This window comes from Littorina saxatilis, linkage group LG1 (genome assembly GCF_037325665.1).
Source record: "Littorina saxatilis isolate snail1 linkage group LG1, US_GU_Lsax_2.0, whole genome shotgun sequence".
In the NCBI taxonomy this organism is placed as follows: domain Eukaryota; kingdom Metazoa; phylum Mollusca; class Gastropoda; order Littorinimorpha; family Littorinidae; genus Littorina; species Littorina saxatilis.
In genome coordinates, this window is record NC_090245.1 from 9,012,714 (window position 1) to 9,032,153 (window position 19,440).

The window sequence follows — 19,440 nt, forward strand, 5'->3', positions numbered from 1 at the left end:
GGGAAATCAATGGCAGTTCGTTAAAAGCGGGATTTCGTTTTACCCAGGTTCGTTATAGCTGGACTCCACTGTACTCTTGTTTCCCCTCAGCCTTGACCAGTGAGTCGGTTGCCTAATCTGTGAACCCTTCAGTTGTCTTGCTGTGTCAAAAGTTACGACACAGTCAACTGGTTTTGCTCTGAGTGAACAGTTGGAGCTGACCTCTCTGGCCACAGCCCAACAGTACATGGCTGGAGGGAGTGAGAGAGAAAGGGAGGGGGGGGTGGAGGGGTAGCTGGCTAAACTCTGTGGGGTGTCCGGTGTCACTGCATGTCAGCAGGAAGAGCATTGGAGAGAAATAGAGAGGTGTACTCTTCCACACAATTTCCAAGCATCAGTTGTCACGGCTTGGGGTAGGCATTAGTGAGGGAGAGTGGGAGCTGTGTTATGTACAGTGTATTTCCGACTGAAGAGTGAAAAGTCACTGCCATGCCACATGATCGGCATGCAGTCAATAAAGCCAGACAAGATGAAAATAAATTACATGATTATGACATGCAGCTCTATCTGCTGCTATTTATTCAAACTGGGTTTCAAGCTTATTCTTGCAAAGCATCTGCACACGCTCCTCTGTGCTGTGTTTGTGTGGCTGCTTTCGTATGTCAGTGCATGGTGAGTGTGTTCACTGCCTTGAGGATTTATTTTATCTCTTCTTTTCAACACTTTTCATACAAATCATTTTTACAGAACGTTTAAAGAAGTATTAGGAGTTTATTGTTTAGTGCCACAAGAAGTGATTAGCATAGACTCAATCCTGTTGTTTGTGTGTCTCTGTGTGAGTGTATGGGGGGGGGGTGGTGTGGTCACCCCTCCCGTGACCGGACACCTGCAATAATAATAATAATAAGAACATTTATATAGCGCTAAATCAAAAACTTTCGTTAAAAAGGCTTGCTCTAAGCGCTTGACATCTAAACTAAAACGTCATTCACACTCTTTACAATGATGTACAAGAACTTCATGTCACACTCTTTCATTCAGTACGGACAGTTTTGCTATGGCCCAAGGGTGTCCGTTCATGAGAGGGACTGCTGTAATGTGTGAAACACAACGTTTAATCTTATGTTTTATCTTGATCTGTCTTGGCGGAATGTCTTTTGCATTTGTTAGGTAGACCTAAAAGCAAATTTCTGTTTTTAAACAGATAATAAAGTGCTTGTTCTTGTTCTTGTGCTTCTTCTTGTTCTTGTTCTGGTCTCTTTTACCATTGCATTGCCATGAGAATCATTTCCAGTGTGCTTGTTACAGTTCTTGTTCTGGTCTCTTTTACCATTGCATTGCCATGAGAATCATTTCCAGTGTGCTTGTTACAGTTCTTGTTCTGGTCTCTTTTACCATTGCATTGCCATGAGAATCATTTCCAGTGTGCTTGTTACAGTTCTTGTTCTGGTCTCTTTTACCATTGCATTGCCATGAGAATCATTTCCAGTGTGCTTGTTACAGTTCTTGTTCTGGTCTCTTTTACCATTGCATTGCCATGAGAATCATTTCCAGTGTGCTTGTTACAGTTCTTGTTCTGGTCTCTTTTACCATTGCATTGCCATGAGAATCATTTCCAGTGTGCTTGTTACAGTTCTTGTTCTGGTCTCTTTTACCATTGCATTGCCATGAGAATCATTTCCAGTGTGCTTGTTACAGTTCTTGTTCTGGTCTCTTTTACCATTGCATTGCCATGAGAATCATTTCCAGTGTGCTTGTTACAGTTCTTGTTCTGGTCTCTTTTACCATTGCATTGCCATGAGAATCATTTCCAGTGTGCTTGTTACAGTTCTTGTTCTGGTCTCTTTTACCATTGCATTGCCATGAGAATCATTTCCAGTGTGCTTGTTACAGTTCTTGTTCTGGTCTCTTTTACCATTGCATTGCCATGAGAATCATTTCCAGTGTGCTTGTTACAGTTCTTGTTCTGGTCTCTTTTACCATTGCATTGCCATGAGAATCATTTCCAGTGTGCTTGTTACAGTTCTTGTTCTGGTCTCTTTTACCATTGCATTGCCATGAGAATCATTTCCAGTGTGCTTGTTACAGTTCTTGTTCTGGTCTCTTTTACCATTGCATTGCCATGAGAATCATTTCCAGTGTGCTTGTTACAGTTCTTGTTCTGGTCTCTTTTACCATTGCATTGCCATGAGAATCATTTCCAGTGTGCTTGTTACAGTTCTTGTTCTGGTCTCTTTTACCATTGCATTGCCATGAGAATCATGTCCAGTGTGCTTGTTACAGTTCTTGTTCTGGTCTCTTTTACCATTGCATTGCCATGAGAATCATTTCCAGTGTGCTTGTTACAGTTCTTGTTCTGGTCTCTTTTACCATTGCATTGCCATGAGAATCATTTCCAGTGTGCTTGTTACAGTTCTTGTTCTGGTCTCTTTTACCATTGCATTGCCATGAGAATCATGTCCAGTGTGCTTGTTACAGTTCTTGTTCTGGTCTCTTTTACCATTGCATTGCCATGAGAATCATGTCCAGTGTGCTTGTTACAGTTCTTGTTCTGGTCTCTTTTACCATTGCATTGCCATGAGAATCATGTCCAGTGTGCTTGTTACAGTTCTTGTTCTGGTCTCTTTTACCATTGCATTGCCATGAGAATCATTTCCAGTGTGCTTGTTACAGAAACGACCGTGCGTAACCTGAAGAACAACAGCCATTTCCGGTGGACGCTGAACCGTGAGTTTTTCTCGTCCCGCGTGAGGCCGGAGGAGCTGGAGATTCAGATGATGTTCAGGACAAGAGATCTCAACGGTGTTCTTTTCACCGCCTCCAGCACCGACAACACTCAGACTATCACTCTGGAGGTGAGAACGCAGCTTATTGTCTTGAAAGGAAGTGTAACCGTGTGCCGAAACACTACGATCACCTCGGGAAGCGAAGTGCAATCAAACAGGATTGAAAATGTTAGGGCTAATTTCTTAGCCCTATAAAAACTGTTATGCAAACCCGAAGGTTTCCATGAACATACAGACAGTCGGAAACCACCAGACCCCATCACAAACAGAATCTCACAATCCACGGGTGTTGACTTTAAAGGCCAACAACTCGGGTGCAGAGTCTGCTGTGAAAGGAGCGGTAGCCTCCCCTGTCACAGAAGGAAGGGAGAGAGAGCAAGAGGGAGAGAATGACAGAGACGGAAAGAGGGAGGGAGGAACTCAGAACTTACAACTTTATTACGAAAGGATAAAGATTTTAGGCAAAGCCTAATCTTACGACCTGTTCCTGAAACTAACATTTAATACTGATGCACACTACATTTAAATGAAGAAAAGAAAAGTATTCACATTTTTTTTTACAAGATGGCTATAAGGAAGAACACTTCAATAATACAAAATACAATATGAAATGACGAGGAAGAGAGAGAGAGAGAGGGAATGACAGAGACAGAGAGGAAGAGAGAAAGAGACAGAAGAATAATGGTGTCAGTTAACTTTAGCTCCACAGTGTTATTGTTGTTTTTCATTCATATATCGGTGAGTAAGGACTTCATAAAAACAAATGTTGCTGATAGCGATAAGGAGGAATTTGTTACAGGTAAACTACACAATTTGAAGCTAAAAGCTCAACTTGTCGTATCATTTGTGTCAAGTTAAGTTAGAAATGAGAGAGTTAATGATTTGTATTGATTTTGTGTGTGTGTGGGGGGGGGGCAGCAGCCTGGGAGGAGGGGTGTGTGCGGGAAGACTGTCTGTCCAACCGCTGTTCTGCCAGCCGACAGTGTTACCCGCTGTGTGAAGACTGGCTGTTCTGCCAGCCGACAGTGCTAACCGCTGTGTGAAGACTGGCTGCATTATGCAGCAGTCCTCACAAAACTGTATTCCTTGCCTCCATGCCTTGCACATTTTATCATCGCCAGATCTTCGAGGGACACCTGCGTGTGTTGTACAACCTGGGAGACGGGGAGCAGCAGCTCTCACTCACCGGACCTCCGGCTAGTGACGGACAGTGGCACGTGGTCAACGCCAAGCGCATCTTGCAGCAGATGACCTTGACCCTGGACGGAGGTGAAGGTCGCAACTACAACTACTCCCGTGGCAACCCCAAGGGCAAGGTCAACTTGATCATCCAGCGGCTGATCTTTGCCGGCGCTAGTGTGTCCTACTCGCAGGAGATCAGAGTCTTGACTGGGGATCTCACTGACAGTAAGAGAACCTCTTTTCATTGTTTTATCTGCAAAACCGTCCATTCATGATGAGAAGTTGAAATCTAAATCAGCTAGTCAACTTGTCTGATTTGGTTGCAGGTTCAGAACAATACCAATAAAAAAACAGAATGAGAAGGAAACGAATCAAATAAGATGGTGAACAAAAAATAAAAATAAAATGAATTAAGTTTTAGTTGTCTCCACTATTATTCAGCAAAACCGTTTCGCTGTACAGTGGAACCCCCCCTTTAAGACCCCCCAAACTCTGAGAAACGGTCTTGAAAAGGAGGGAGTCTTAAAATGGAGGTAAATTTACAGAGATTATGAACATTAAATGTGAAAAGCGATGTCTTAAATGGGAGGAAGTCTTATATTGGGGGGTCTTAAAAGGGAGGTTCCACTGTACAAACTTATGACAGCACAGTCCATGTTATGCTTAGTGCTTTTGAAGCAGGGAGCAGAGAGGAGGAGTGTACTGGGGGTAAGGATGTCTGAACAAGATACTCTATATCATTATCCTGAAGAGAGAACATATCCTTGCTAAGATCAGTGATAGGAAAGTTTTATTCCTTGAAAAACATTCATAACTTATTCAGCCAATCTACGGGGTCAAGTTTTTTCTTCTGCATGCCTCCCCTCCTCCATCTTGACTTCCACCCCCCCCCCCCCCCCCCCCCCCCCCCCCCCATCCCCACAAAGCAACTCCTCTGCTCCTCCAAAAACGTTCTAACTCTGTGAAACTTTGTGCCAACAGCTTGCATTCAGGACATCCGGCTGAACAACGGCTGGTTCCCCATGGACTACAGCGAGAACAACGACGTGGACGCCGTGGCTGAGCTGAAGGAGAACCCGAACGTGGAGGAGGGCTGTGTGCGGGAGGACTGTCTGTCCGACCCCTGTCCTGCCGGCCGACAGTGCTACGCTCTGTGGGAAGATTTTGAGTGCAGGTCAGTGTGAGTGTGTGTATTGACAGAGGGAAGGGACGTGAGATACAGGCCAAGGGGTCTCTTTCACTTTATTGGGATTTTGAATTTTTCTTCTTTAATTATCATTATTGTTTTTTTGATGAAAAAAGAAATTGTAGATACTAAGATGAAATTGTAGAAATCTCAGGTGTGCGTTTTTTTTGGTAGCATGTCCTTTATTGCTGACATTTCTACAACACATTGTAAATAAATATACATACACAGGATCATAATAAATCCCTCTGTTTTCAGATGTTTGCCAGGCTACCATGAAGTGGACGGGATCTGCATCTCCGACTGTCTACCCAACCCGTGTTTCAAGAATGTGACGTGTCGCATCGACATGGGGCTGGTGGTGTGCATGTGCCCGCCCGACAAGATCGGAGAGTTCTGCCGAGAGCCGACGCGAGCCCTTACATCCTCCGTCACCACCCCTGGCATTGTGGCGATTATTGTGTCAGCCTTTGTGGTCATATGTAAGTTGCTGTTTGGAGTGATCGTGTACTCTCTGATGCAGGAGAAGAAATTGTAGTAACTGATGTAGTTCAATCACTGATGTATAGTTCAATCACTGATGTAGTTCAATCACTGATGTATAGTTCAATCACTGATGTATTTTGATCAAATGTAAGTTTGAAAGTCACTGTTTGGTGAAAAAGATATTGTCATCCATGTCAGATTTTGATGGGTTAGAGACAAATGAAACTATCCAGCATAAAAACATCCAACATTGTTCAGGCATCTGTACTACACTTTGAAAGAAATTAATCAAAAAATAAGAATGGTAGGTTATTTGAACCTTTAATTAAACGTTTCAACAACCTACCTTCTTGGTTTTTTTATTCTGAATTTTGGAGTGTCAGCAGTCTATATGTTTTTGAATTTTTGAGAGAAATGGTTTGATCATGTGCATGACTGACTGCTGCAGTGCTGTTGCTGCTGGTGTTCATGCTGGTGAAGTTCCGGCGCCGGGCCGACGACAACGACAAGTACATCCTGGAGGTCGACCCTGAAGATGACATTCGTGAAAACGTCATCAACTATGACGAAGAGGGGGCAGGTCAGTCACTATTTATTTCCTTCAAATCGACAATTTTTTTTAAATAACTCTGTCGGGCTTGTATGAGTTGTGAAAGAGTGAATGCCCTTGCTTTTCCTCTGACAAATAACGTCACACGTGCTCCTGTCAACGTGTTTTCGACACACACCTCGCTACTGATTGGCGCCTCCAATGTTTGTCCGAGTAAAAAGCAAGGGCATTCACTCTTTCACAACTCCTGTAAACACGACAGAATTCATCCTTATTTTAAAATTACTGTTTAGTTTTATGTCTATTTTTTCATTTCTTGAAATTTGTTTCACTGTGGAAGTAAGTTTTATTGAGTTTGACAGAGCAGTGGAGGGTTGCTAGTGATCAGAGCATTTAGAGCGCTTTGTTTCTCAGAACTTAGAATAGCACTCTGCTTCATTTATATAATTAAGATTTTGTCTACCGGTATAAATATGTAAGCATAAACTTTCAGGCGAAGAAGACCAGGATGCCTACGACATCTCCAGACTTCAGAAAACAAGCATGGATCCTCTGGGAGCAACCACCTTCGTACCTCGCAGGGAAAGGCAACTCGGAAGTAAGTGTTGTTGCATTTGATAGGAAAGGGTTAAGTAATTCTTCGGTGTCCGAACTCCCCCCCGTGTACACTACATTGGGTGTGCACGTTAAAGATCCCACGATTGACAAAAGGGTCTTTCCTGGCAAAATTGCTTATGCACAGTTAATAATTGTCTACCTATACCCGTGTGGCTTGGAATAATAGGCCGTGAAAGGTAAAATATGCGCCGAGATGGCTGCAATCTACTGGCCTTATATAAAATTCCATCTCACACGGCATCATTGCAGAGCGCCTAGAACTGTACCCACGGAATATGCGCGATATAAGCCTCATATTGATTGATTGATTGATTCTACCAAAATCAGTGATGTGGACTAGAAATAATACTAGACTCATGACTAGACTTTAGCAGTGCTGTCATTTGCTCTGCATGTGCTACATTCCATCAACTCACCGTTTTTCAGCAAAATAATGTGTGTGTGTGTGTGTGTGTGTGTGTGTGTGTGTGTGTGTGTGTGTGTGTGTGTGTGTGTGTGTGTGTGTGTGTGTGTGTGTGTGTGTGTGTGTGTGTGTGTGTGCGTGTGTGTGTGCAGGCATGCAGCGTGCGTGCATTGTGTGTGTAATGTATTTTACTGCCTGTTGTTTTCAAGAATCATAGACGCTCTTGCTGTTTATTAATCTTTTTCTTTCGTTTGCCCCTTTCTTTTTATCCATAATTTTTCTAACCTCTACCATAACATGCTTTCAGACGCACCCGGAGACAAACCAGACGTAGGCGACTTCATCACCGATCGGCTGAGCGATGCAGACCGCGACCCGGGCGCCCCGCCGCACGACAGCGTGATGGAGTTTGCCTTCGAGGGCGCAGGCAGCGACGCAGGCTCCCTCAGTTCGCTCAACACCAGCAGCAGTGCCGACACTGCCGACTACGACTACCTCAACGAATGGGGGCCAAAGTTCACGCGACTGGCCGAAATGTACGGAGCGGGGTCGGAGGGAGAGGAGGATTGAGGGGCTGTGGTGTGTAGGCATTAAAACACTTGTGCATTTTACAGTCATTCTGCAATGGAGCTGGTTTTGAGGAGCCTGCGGGAATTAAAGGATTGAAAGGCTGTGGAGCGTAGGCATTTAAACACAACGTGCATTTTACAGTCCCTCTTCGACTGCAACGGAGCTGGTTTTGGGGGTTCCAGCGGGAATAAAAGGAGAGGAGGATGCAAAGTTGATGAGAGTGTAGACACGTAAACACTTGTGCAGTGTAAAGTTCTTACTTCCTGGAAGCCGAGACAGATTTAGAGACTAGAGGAGACATGTTTTGACAAAAATCTATCCAATTTGAGTTCCTCTTTGCCTGGAAGAGGGTGGGTATTCGATGAGAACATTTCTGAACGGCAGTATTTTGGTTGGATGAAAACTGTGTGTGGTTCTGGTTAGCTGGAGCTTACAGATAAGGAATAATCCACTCCAGAAAGGTGGTGAGTGTTTGTGAAGATGTTGCTCCACTGATGTGTTATTTCCAAGGAGGAGAAGAACTGAATCAAGTCATGTGTTTGACAAAGATGTCTCTGACAATATTCTACATAGTCGATTGATGGGCCTGTGCCATCGTTTGGAGATGTCAAGAAGAAAGCCAGTATTTATTGGAGTAGATTTGTCTCAAAGGAACAGGGTCTGTATTGAAAAAGTCTGTCTCTGAGCATGGAAACAGTATTCACTTTGTGGGTTGTCTTTTGGAGTGTGTGTTGGAGTATGGTAGACAGACTAGGTTTGTAGGCTGCCTGGCACCAAGACAGACTAGGTTTGTAGGCTGCCTGGCACCAAGACAGACTAGGTTTGTAGGCTGCCTGGCACCAAGACAGACTAGGTTTGTAGGCTGCCTGGCACCAAGACAGACTAGGTTTGTAGGCTGCCTGGCACCAAGACAGACTAGGTTTGTAGGCTGCCTGGCACCAAGACAGACTAGGTTTGTAGGCTGCCTGGCACCAAGACAGTTCGGGTGAAGAAGCTTGAAACGTTTTAAACTTATGGGACACAGTCTCCTTAAGGCTTAACGCTTGACAGTTCTGATGAAAAGGCTTGATCAGTTTTAAATCCTCATGAGACACACTCCATAGCACTTCTGTGTTATGCCCAGACTTTCAGGATACTGAAACATAAACTTCCAACGTATTCCTGTGGCGCTGGAGTTGGCTACAGGGCTATGTGTCAAACATGTGTCACAAACAATGTACTTTAAAGAGATGAAGAATACTCAAGGCATGTATTGAACTGAAGCGCACTGCAAAGACTTTTGGAGAAAAAATAAAACGGACACTCAACAACTTCACCGAACTGTGCTCAAGACTTCATCATCTGCTGTGACAGCCTCGTCCATTATCGTTGTCATTGTCATCATCATCACGAGAACATGTGACCTGTATGTGATTGTGCCAAACAGTGTGTGAAGCATATCATTTCGCAATTGCAAAGAGTCTCACTATGAGGAGCAAGGAGGAAAACACCATATCTTTTTACATGCAGTGTGAACGTCCACTATCTTCAATCTCATTTTAACTATGGACAGAAGGCATCACAAAGCCATTTTATGCCATATCTTGTATTCTAAAGAGAGTGTGATGAATGTGTTGAGTGCTATCTCTTCCAAGTCATAATCTTTTACAAAATAAACAGAAGATCTCCCATCCCATCGCTTCTCAGTTGCACAAATACAGAGAAATGAAACTCAAGAACTTGGCCCTTTCAGTTCCACTGGCGCTCACAAGCGAAAGTTCAAAGGCTGCAGAAGTTCAGGAACTTTTCCTCTCACTGGTACTTGTACAAATACAGTGGAATGAAACTCAAGAACTTAACCCTTTCAGTTTCACTGGCGCTCAGAAACAAAAGTTCAAAGGCTTCAGAAGTTCAGGAAGCTTTCCTCAGTCAGCACTGACAATAGAAGGTTGAGCTAACGCTTTTTTTTTGATAAAAGAGCTTTGCGGTTAGTGCTTGCAGCTTTTTCCACAGCACAGTATAATGACTGGTGCGTTTTGTAAAAGTGATGCAAGAAATAGTACTAAGCAAGGGAGGTTACTAAAGGAGATGGAATGAAAAGGTTGGATATCTATATGAAGACTTATTCCTCCAACGTGTACTGCAAGATGGCAGCGTACTAAACTATATGATAAAGCAATCAAACTTCAATCAGCTCATTCTTTTTTGCATCATTCACCAAATCACAGGTAATTTTCAGCTGACATCTACTGTGGACCACTCACTGGAAGACCAGAATTCGTTCAACCTTTTTTCATTAGAAGCTGGATCTTCAGACACAAATCAAGGCGTAACAAAATACAGGTATGGTCAAATATATAAAACAGAAGGAAGCACAAAAACTTTGCCATCATTATCAACGTCAGCTTCATCGTCATCAGTGAAAATGTCATCATCAGTAGAGAATTGAGTGTCCTGCTTGTAATCAAGAATTTGGGTGACAAGTGTGTTTGCAAAGATTGCTTTTTTTTCTTCATTGTATTGCATGCAGAGTGCGTACAGTCTTGTGACAAAATCCCCACTGATGAGTATGCAGAAACAACAAAAACTTTTGCGCCAACCAGACAGTGAGAGTCTGAGGTACCTAGAACTCAGGTGTTGCCAACAGTGTCATACATGTGTGTGTGTGTGTGTGTGTGTGTGTGTGTGTGTGTGTGTGTGTGTGTGCGTGTGCGTGCATGTGTGTGTTTACTTTTTTCAAGCTGATGCTGTTATGTTTGCGTTGTGCGCGCGTACGTGTGTGTGTGTTTGTGTGTTTACTTTTTTTCAATCTGTTGCTGTTATGTTTGTGGTGTGTGTGCGTGCGTACGTGTGTGTGTGTGTTTACTTTTTTCAATCTGTTGTTGTTATGGTTGTGTGTGACTATGAAAATCTGCTTGGATGGGACTGAGAGTTCAACTGAACATCAAAGAAAAGATAATCTAAAAACATGTACAATAATTTATGTAAGCGTGCACCTGACTAAAAGTTGTGTTGGATGCACGCAAGCTGTGTGCAATCCCGTGTTTATCATTTAAACTTTCTCTTCATTGTCGCTGGTACCTGTTTTTGTAAGTAGATGCCGACTTTGTGGTGTTGTTGGTGAAACTGTGAAAAGTTTTAAACTTTTTTGTTGATGTCATGTTACCTCCTGGACAGTCTTTTGTTTTCTTTCTTTTACTTTTTCTGGTTGATTGTGGAATGGATTTGTGAGACTTTCATGAAATGATGTTTTGAAAATGAAATATGTAGGGATCATTTATTTCCCAATGGTAGAAATGGAACCAGATTGGATGGCATATTCCGCTTAATTTTTCAGCTCTGATGAAGTCTGGTGTTGCTAAGCGTCTTCAGCTTTAAGCGGATAAAAGATCTTGCAAGCATTATAACTGACAAATAACTTTTCAGATGAATATAGTAGGCACACTGGCTGGCTTTCTTCTTCTTCTTCTTCTTCGTTCATGGGCTTAGACTCCCACGTTCACTCACGTTTTTAGCACGAGTGGATTTTTACGTGCATGACGGTTTTTACCCCGCCATTCAGGCAGCACACGCCGATTTCGGGCGAGGCATGCAGGGTATTTTCGTGTTTCTATAACCCACTGAACTCTGACATGGATAACAGGATCTTTTCCGTGCGCACTTGGTCTTGTGCTTGCGTGTACACACGAAGGGGGTTAAGTCACTAGCAGGTCTGTACATAAGTTGACATGGGAGATCTGAAAAATCTCCACTCTTAACCCACCAGGCGGCAGCGACTGGGATTCGAACTCACGACCTCCCGACGTCTTACCACCGCGCCACTGCGCCCGTCACTGGCTGGCTTGAAAAATGGTAAAGACTTGATGATACAAGGACACAGCTGTAAGGGCAGGATGTGTTTTGGTCTTCACTGTCAGTTTAAAAATACAAATGTTAAACGCCAAAAAAGTTCAGAGAGCATTAAGAAACTAAGAAAGCGTTAGCTGCACTAGCCTATTTTATGAATATTTTAGGGATTTTATTTTACTTTACAGTGCAGCACATGTACTGAATAACACCACAATGGCTTCACCAAAGAACAGCAGCGAGTTTTGTATATTTCAAATATGAGAGTTCTCATACCCTGGAAGCTAAAGACTGGAATGTTAAGACTGTTGGTGATATGTGTGTGGAACTGGGCAACTTTGTTTGCCTTGAATAGCTGGCCTGATTTTTCAAATAGCTGGCTGGTTCGTTTGGCTTTGAAGGTTACTCGGCATGCTGCGCAGTGTTTTTGTATCGTTGTGCAATTATATTTTACGCCTTGTGCATTCATATCGCCTATCATTTCATCAGATTTTACAAGAGACAATAGTTGAACTAAGAGTATAGAGTCATAGGTCATTGAAAGAAGAGTCACATTGTGAATATATTTTTATACTTTTCAAGTGGTCATCCCTTCAGGAATGCGTTGCAGCAGTTCCCGCCCATCAGTATCTGTTTTCATTGCCCTTTGACACATGACTTTTGATCAGTTTTAATTGTTCACTCATGCATTTCTTCCCAAACTGACTGCTTTTTTTTCGGTGGCCTTACCTACACGTTCACATGTTCCTGCGGGTTCCAGATTCCATCATGGTGCCGGCTCATTGTCACAGTCAAAGCCCAACTTCAAAACCATTGTGGAAACATTACAATAAGACATAGAAGGGAACATTGTGGAAACATTACAATAAGACATAGAAGGGAACATTGTGGAAACATTACAATAAGACATAGAAGGGAACATTGTGGAAACATTACAATAAGACATAGAAGGGAACATTGTGGAAACATTACAATAAGACATAGAAGGGAACATTGTGGAAACATTACAATAAGACATAGAAGGGAACATTGTGGAAACATTACAATAAGACATAGAAGGGAACATTGTGGAAACATTACAATAAGACATAGAAGGGAACATTGTGGAAACATTACAATAAGACATAGAAGGGAATAGTAGAGCCATGAGCATTCTTTGGTGACATTTTCGAATTTATTGTGGCAGACTGTAAACTTCCCAGACGAATTTTTTGGGAAGTTGTTAAACGACATCTGGTCTTAAACTCAGTCGACATTTACATCTCTGAGTTAGTGTGTGTGCGCGGCCAGTTTCAGTCCCTGAGTCATCACCATCACACCAGTGCTTTTTACATTCAGACTCTGATGGTGTTGGACCAAGACGTCTTGTAGGGATTGCAAGGCTTACAGCTAAAGACATCAGTTCATGCATGTTTAGACTTTGTGTTGATTCATCCTAAATTGTCCCTGCTGTAAATTGTAAATGTCAAACCCAAAGCCATGGTTAGAGTACAAAGAGTGTGTCTGGATACCTTTTCCCCTTCCTTTGGAGTGTGTGTGTGTATGTGTGTGTGTGTGTGTGTGTGTGTGTGTGTGTGTGTGTGTGTGTGTGTGTGTGTGTGTGTGTGTGTGGTACAGAGAGAGAGAGAAAGAAATGTATTCAAGTTTGAATGTCTTGATACCTTAGACTGCAAGGTTTTAGTTGTAAAGTTACCTTTGCACTGTAGTTACTTGTTTCTTGAGTTGACTGTGGTTCCATTTCTCCTTTTCCGTTTTTTTAAAGAGCACAATCAGATCAAAATTGTATTATGTGTACTTAATTTGTACAAATTCGTTGAGCCTATTGTTAATCAGGATTATGTTCCCTGCATTGTTGACTAGTTGCTTTTTTGAAATCTGTTCACTCTGCGTGTAATTGTTATGTTGTTATGACACGTTTTTGTTACAACTTGTTCTGTGCTACTGGCGTGCTGTGTGTTGTTGTTAATGAGCAGTGTTGTATTCTGTTTGCGTTTTGTGTCGTGTGATGTACATGTTAATGTGATGCCGTGTTTTTGACTGAAGCGAGTGCAGTCAGTATAAGCAAGCAGCGGTTCTGTTTTAAAATTTTTCGTTACTGAGACAAGTCACGATTTTAGTTCTGTTGTGGAGAATTGAACTTCAGTTACACTTGTCCTGTTTGATCATTTTTCGGAGGAATAGTTTTGATATTTTAGTTCTGTTTCGGAGAATTCGGCTTCAGTCATATTTGTTCTGTCATAGCATTCTTCTGAGCAATAGTTTCATTTTCATTGTACACTCTTGGTCGATTAACTGAACTGGACATTCCACTTCATTTTTTTTCTGGAGGTAAAATATTAAAAAAGGAGAACAATTCTGGTTGAATTGCATTGACTATTTATTATCTCCCTTGCAGTGTGTCTGCATGTGAAGTTGCCATGGCTTTTGTTTGGGGGTGATGTTGGTGGTACATAGTCTTTTTGTCAGATTTATTCTCAACGATAGTTACTTAGTCAGTATTACATGTACTTTTCTTTCCATAAAGTTATGATGACTGTAACTTTGTTAAATTTTGCAAATTAAACTGTTAAGATGTTACCTTTTCCATGAAAAAAAAAGTTTGCCGTTTATACCAGACATAAGAATGGCAACAAAACGTTGAGTATTTTCACTATAAAATGATTTTAGAAATTGAAAAATATATAGACAAAACAAAAAACCAGATGTATGAATGTTATGACGACTGCACAGTGTTTGTCACTTCCGTGTTTGAAACGAACTCCTACTACATATGTAGTTGCATTGTTCCCGCTGTCTGTAGAGATTGCACTCATAGCAAGCTAGAGGAAAGCTTTTGTATGATAACCCGTTGTATACTTCTCTGGTGCTCACATTTCAAAGCGTTGTGCATTTTTCAAGAGATTATCCGTAATATTGTGGATAGTTTATGCGAAAGGTTTTAGATAGATTTTCCAGGATTCCCCAGTGCAACTTTCAGACATGACCTTTTTGAATCTATGTCTTGCATCATTTGTGTAACTTGTGTCAGTTTTTGAATTATGTCATGATACGTGTAGTGTGTGATTGGTGGGAACTAAGTCCTGCGGGTGTTTATGAGTCAAATGAATGCATTTTCTGTTTAATTCACTCTCTGCCTCCGAGACTTTTAGGATTTAAGCGATTTCTCAACAATCTTGGTAGCTTTAAAAAGTTGAGCTTCACCTAGTGAGCGTTTTTCCTTACATGCTTGCCAAGCAAGTAATTTGCACAGGTGCTGGTGGATATACTAGGTCAGTCTGTTGCTAGCTGTAATTTGTCTGTTAAAACCACCTTCGCTTGTCCACCGGAGGTACAGAGCTAGCTGCCGCTGTGTCACGGTCTTTATCAAATATAAGGGGAATTGCACATCATATTCATCTTGCTTCCAAGGGAGTGGAAGTGAGTCTAGTACTTAGCAAGCATAGGATAATCATCTGCAATAACTTGCTGATCACTCGACTGCCCACTTGCACTCCCAGACGGGTAGCATTGAAATGGCTGCTGCTGGTCTAGTTGACAATCGCGTCTCTTAGTTGTAAGGAAACGGGTTGAGCAGCAGTGCAGTGCAGTTTTCCTTACATGTACAAAAAGCCAAAGATTGCTTGCGACTAGTATTTGTGTCAGAATAACTTGTCTAACTATTAGCACAAAGCAGATAGCTTTGCAGACGTAGATTGTAACATTATAACTATAAGAATTGGCTTGTTATGATTATCCTGGAATACTTTTTTTTTTAAATTGATAGTTTGTCTGTGCTGCTGTAGTTTATTGAAATCTGGTCTCAACAGGCAGCCTGTTTTCTACATAGGAAATAGCACACACATGAAAATCTGGCAATAAGTCTTCAGGGGTTAGCTAGGTTTCATGGAAAATGTCCATAAAATCAGTCTTCTGTTTCTTTTTTCAATCATACATGTGTGAGCAGACGGATATAGCTGCAGTGACTAATGAACGAATGATGTACACTACTTTTGGAATCATAATAATTATTCATAACTTATGTACATATTATTATTTAATTATAGTCGAGACGTACGTACCATGCAAGGTTGTGACATTATCCAATGGGACTTTCTTTTGACATGCTTCATTGTCATTTTTCTCTCATGTAAGTTTTGGAAATAAATTTTGGATATAAATATGCTGATAAGGTGTCTGTATGAGCACAGGTGGAAAGAGAGAGTGAGTGAGAGTGAGAGTGAGTGAGTGAGAGAGAGTGAGTGAGAGAGAGTGAGAGTGAGTGAGAAAGAGAGAGAGTGAGAGAGAAAGAGAGAGAGAGTGAGAGAGAGTGAGTGAGAGAGAAAGAGAGGGAAAGAGAGTGAGTGCTGAGAGAGAGAGTGAGAGAGAGAGAGTGAGAGAGAGAGAGAGAGAGAGAGAGAGAGAGAGAAAGAGCACAGATGAAGAGAGAGTGTGTGTGTGTGTGCACAGATAGAGAGAGTGAGCGAAAGAAAGAGACAGAGTACACAGCAATTACTTCACAAAATATTACAGACTTGGTAAAAGAAAACTCATCAATGTCATCAGTGATCTCATTTGTATTACCACAACAACAAATATTTATTTGCAAGATCACAAATGAAAACACCATTAGTTTAGATAAAACAAGCATGGTGATTGACAATCCTTCAAAATATATATGAACAGCAATACATAATATTTACAGGATCAATATTTTGAAATGCTGCATATTATGTACATTAGCATAAGAAACTGTCTTTCATTCAACAACTTAGTTGTTACATTCATTTTTCGGATTAACAAAATGAACTAAGTATATAAACTTGGCCAAAAAATTATTGCAACAAATTTCAAACCCAAATTAAAGCATTAATCCCCGTGTTATGTTATTAACACTTTATATGCCAGAGATGTCCGTTCACTTAACCTTCAGGATCACCATTTGGATTAAATATGTCTTTTACAGGGATCACGTGACTGCCAATCAAGTAAGGGTACCCTCAAAATCGACCAGACTAAAACGGAAGAGCCGAATGAAAAATCGACAAAAAATCACAATAGGCAAAACTTTGCAACTTTCACATACGAGAAGAAAGTCAAACCAATTATCTACCCTGAACAGATTGTTTTGTTTTGCTACCTTGCGTATTTCGCATGCTATGCTATTCCTACTGATGCAGGTGTCGATCGCAAGAGCGGTCAAAAACAGGACTTTTTGCATCATTTTTTAGGGGTATCATGACAAAAAAGTCTGCACTTTAGCAATGACTTGGTGGATTGCTTTGAAACTTTCAGAATATTTTACCAACATACTAGAGATACTTCAAGCAAAATGATGGATTGTTACAGGTGTTTGTTAAAATGTTATGCAATTTTTCGAAAGAAGTTTTTAATCTCGTCGTAGGATTGATTGTTCCCTTGGGTCCAAAAAATGTATGACTTAGCATGTCTTTAGAAAAATGATTGATACACACACTGCTAAAGTTTTATGTGCGTGTAAGCACTGACGCAAATATGCTGGACCAGTAAACACGCTACATATTTAAGCGATGATTCTGGTGCCACAGCGATGCCCAGCCAAGCGTGACCGTAGCATGTTTTAAGAGGCACGCAGCGATAACAGCTGTAAGCGCGAAACAGCGTGAACGTTCCATTTTTTCCTCATGTGTTTGCATGACTAGCAAATTAACGCCAGCAGCTACACGCAAATGAAACTTAGACAGAATCTGTATCAATAAGCGCATAGTGCTTTTAGTTATGCGCTATAGAAATCTCCTTAATAAATTTATCTGTAGATATGCAAAGTCATGAATTTTTTGGACACAAGTAAACAATCCTATGACAAGTTCAACAACATTTTCCGAAACATTGCGTCACATCTGGATAAATAATCGTAACGATCCAAACTTTCGCACGAAGTATTTCTAGTATGTTGGTAAAATATTCTGAAAGTTTCAAAGCAATCCACCAGTCATCGCTAAAATGTAGCGCTTTTTGACATGATACCCATAAAAATTGACGTAAAACGTTCGGTTTTTGATCAGTAGGAATAGCATTGCACGCGAAATACGCAAAGTAGCAAAACAAAATAATCTGTTCCGGGTAGATAATTGGTTTGACTTTCTTCTCGTATGTGAAAGTTGCAACGTTTTGCCTATTGTGATTTTTTGTCGAATTTTCATTCGGCTCTTTCGTTTTTGTCTGGTCGATTTTGAGGGTACACTTACTTGAGCGGCGGTCACGTGATCCCTGTAAAAGAAATATTTAATCCAAAAGGTAATCCTGAAGGTTAAATGAACGGCCTTCTTTGGCATATACAGTTTTAATTAATTGACACAGGAATTAAGGCTTTAATTTGGATTTGAAATTTGTTGCAATAATTTTTTGGCCAACTTTACATACACAGAAAAAAAGTGGCAAAATGCTTCAGACATTTCAGTGACCCTTTTAACAACCCTTCAAAGATAAGAAACAAACTCCATTTACAAGCTTAGCTAAGAAAGGAAAAAAGGAAATGGGAGTTGGACCAGGAAAACCAAAGGTTGTGAGGGTAGGGGGGGGGGGGGAGATGGAGGGCGGTTGCAGTGTTGGGGTCAAGGGGTCTGCATGCTGATATAAAAAGAATCTGGCCAGACGAAAGTCAAAAGACAATACTTTTATCACAGAACTGAACAGATTAAAAACATTAAGACACCTTTTCAACAATCCAAAAGATATAGATCCATCAAATATCAAATAAATTTAAACTAACAACAACTGTGTCATTCCCTTGACTTTACCCCCTTTGCTACAGTGCAGCAAAAGACAGAACAAAAGATTGATTTCTTGCTTCACATGAAGTATGGTGGATTCCTTGTGTAACTTATAGTACAAGAAAGACAACCACACATTTTTTTCTCAGTGATCTTCATAAACGGAGTTGCATCCCTTTACATCTCACCGGTCTGTTCATTACAGGTTTACAACTTTTCGATGATCTGATAAACAAAGGGAAGTAAACGCTCCAGATGCATAAGACATGTGTGATAGAGTTAGTGAGAGTTATTCGAAACCATTCTCCTGGCACCTGAGAGAATAGCAAGCATTGAAATGAACAAGCTACTTTCATCCTCAAGATGAAATTTCACTTTTAGATGAATTCCAGAATGTACGTCCACACTGTAACCTTTATGCCCCCTATTCTCTGGTTAGCATCGTCCCTACCCCATCCTCTTCCATCAAATTCATCCCTATCCCCTTTCACTTTTCTGTCAACACTACCAAACATCAATACATGAATCAGTCGGTGCCCTTGAAACTACTAATTTAATGTTATACATGTATCTCTCTAAACCAGTAGTTTAGCCTTCTAGTTCTACTCCTTCTTCACTAATCTTCATAAAAAAATCAACACATACATTTAGCTGTATAACTTTGTGATGCGGCCAGTTATGGTAAAACCAAGTATATTGCCAGAAAGGTAATTCATTCCCCTACCGTTTGAAACAAAGAGTTTTATTTTTCATCAATTAGTTTTTATGCAGTGTACCGGAGACCTAGGACACCCCCCAAAATCAAATTCGCAAAAGCAAAGTTGCAGACACTAAAGTACACACAAAAATCAAAATAAGCAAGAGTGACCCCGTTTTTACTCTCAAATTGAAGAACAATCAAAAACTCTACCTCTTTCATCTATCTCTATGCAATGCATTTTGTCTACATATATGTAAGAATAATGTGTTCTTACTTCAGTTATCTATTAAAATGTAGAAGTGTTAGCTAACTGTTGCTTTTAGGGTCCAGCGGACCGTTTAGGCCAAATCAGGACCCCTGTAGAAGTGTTTTGTTTGTTTTTAGTTAGTCCCTCTTTAGGGCGAGGGCTAGATGTAAAAAAGCAGAT

General features: G+C 41.1%; 1 protein-coding gene across 1 annotated transcript in view; it reads left to right on the forward strand.

Annotated features, from left to right (window-relative positions):
* LOC138958345 (neural-cadherin-like) overlaps window positions 1-15,745 on the forward strand; it is an 87,645-nt gene extending 71,900 nt beyond the window's left edge. The window contains exons 34-40 of the mRNA XM_070329497.1: window positions 2,653-2,834; window positions 3,887-4,172; window positions 4,929-5,121; window positions 5,392-5,615; window positions 6,068-6,199; window positions 6,663-6,767; window positions 7,498-15,745. Of these exons, the coding sequence (XP_070185598.1) occupies window positions 2,653-2,834; window positions 3,887-4,172; window positions 4,929-5,121; window positions 5,392-5,615; window positions 6,068-6,199; window positions 6,663-6,767; window positions 7,498-7,760 (1,385 nt within the window). The 3' untranslated portion in view covers window positions 7,761-15,745. The remainder of the gene's footprint in view (window positions 1-2,652; window positions 2,835-3,886; window positions 4,173-4,928; window positions 5,122-5,391; window positions 5,616-6,067; window positions 6,200-6,662; window positions 6,768-7,497) is intronic.
* Window positions 15,746-19,440: the final 3,695 nt, after the last annotated feature.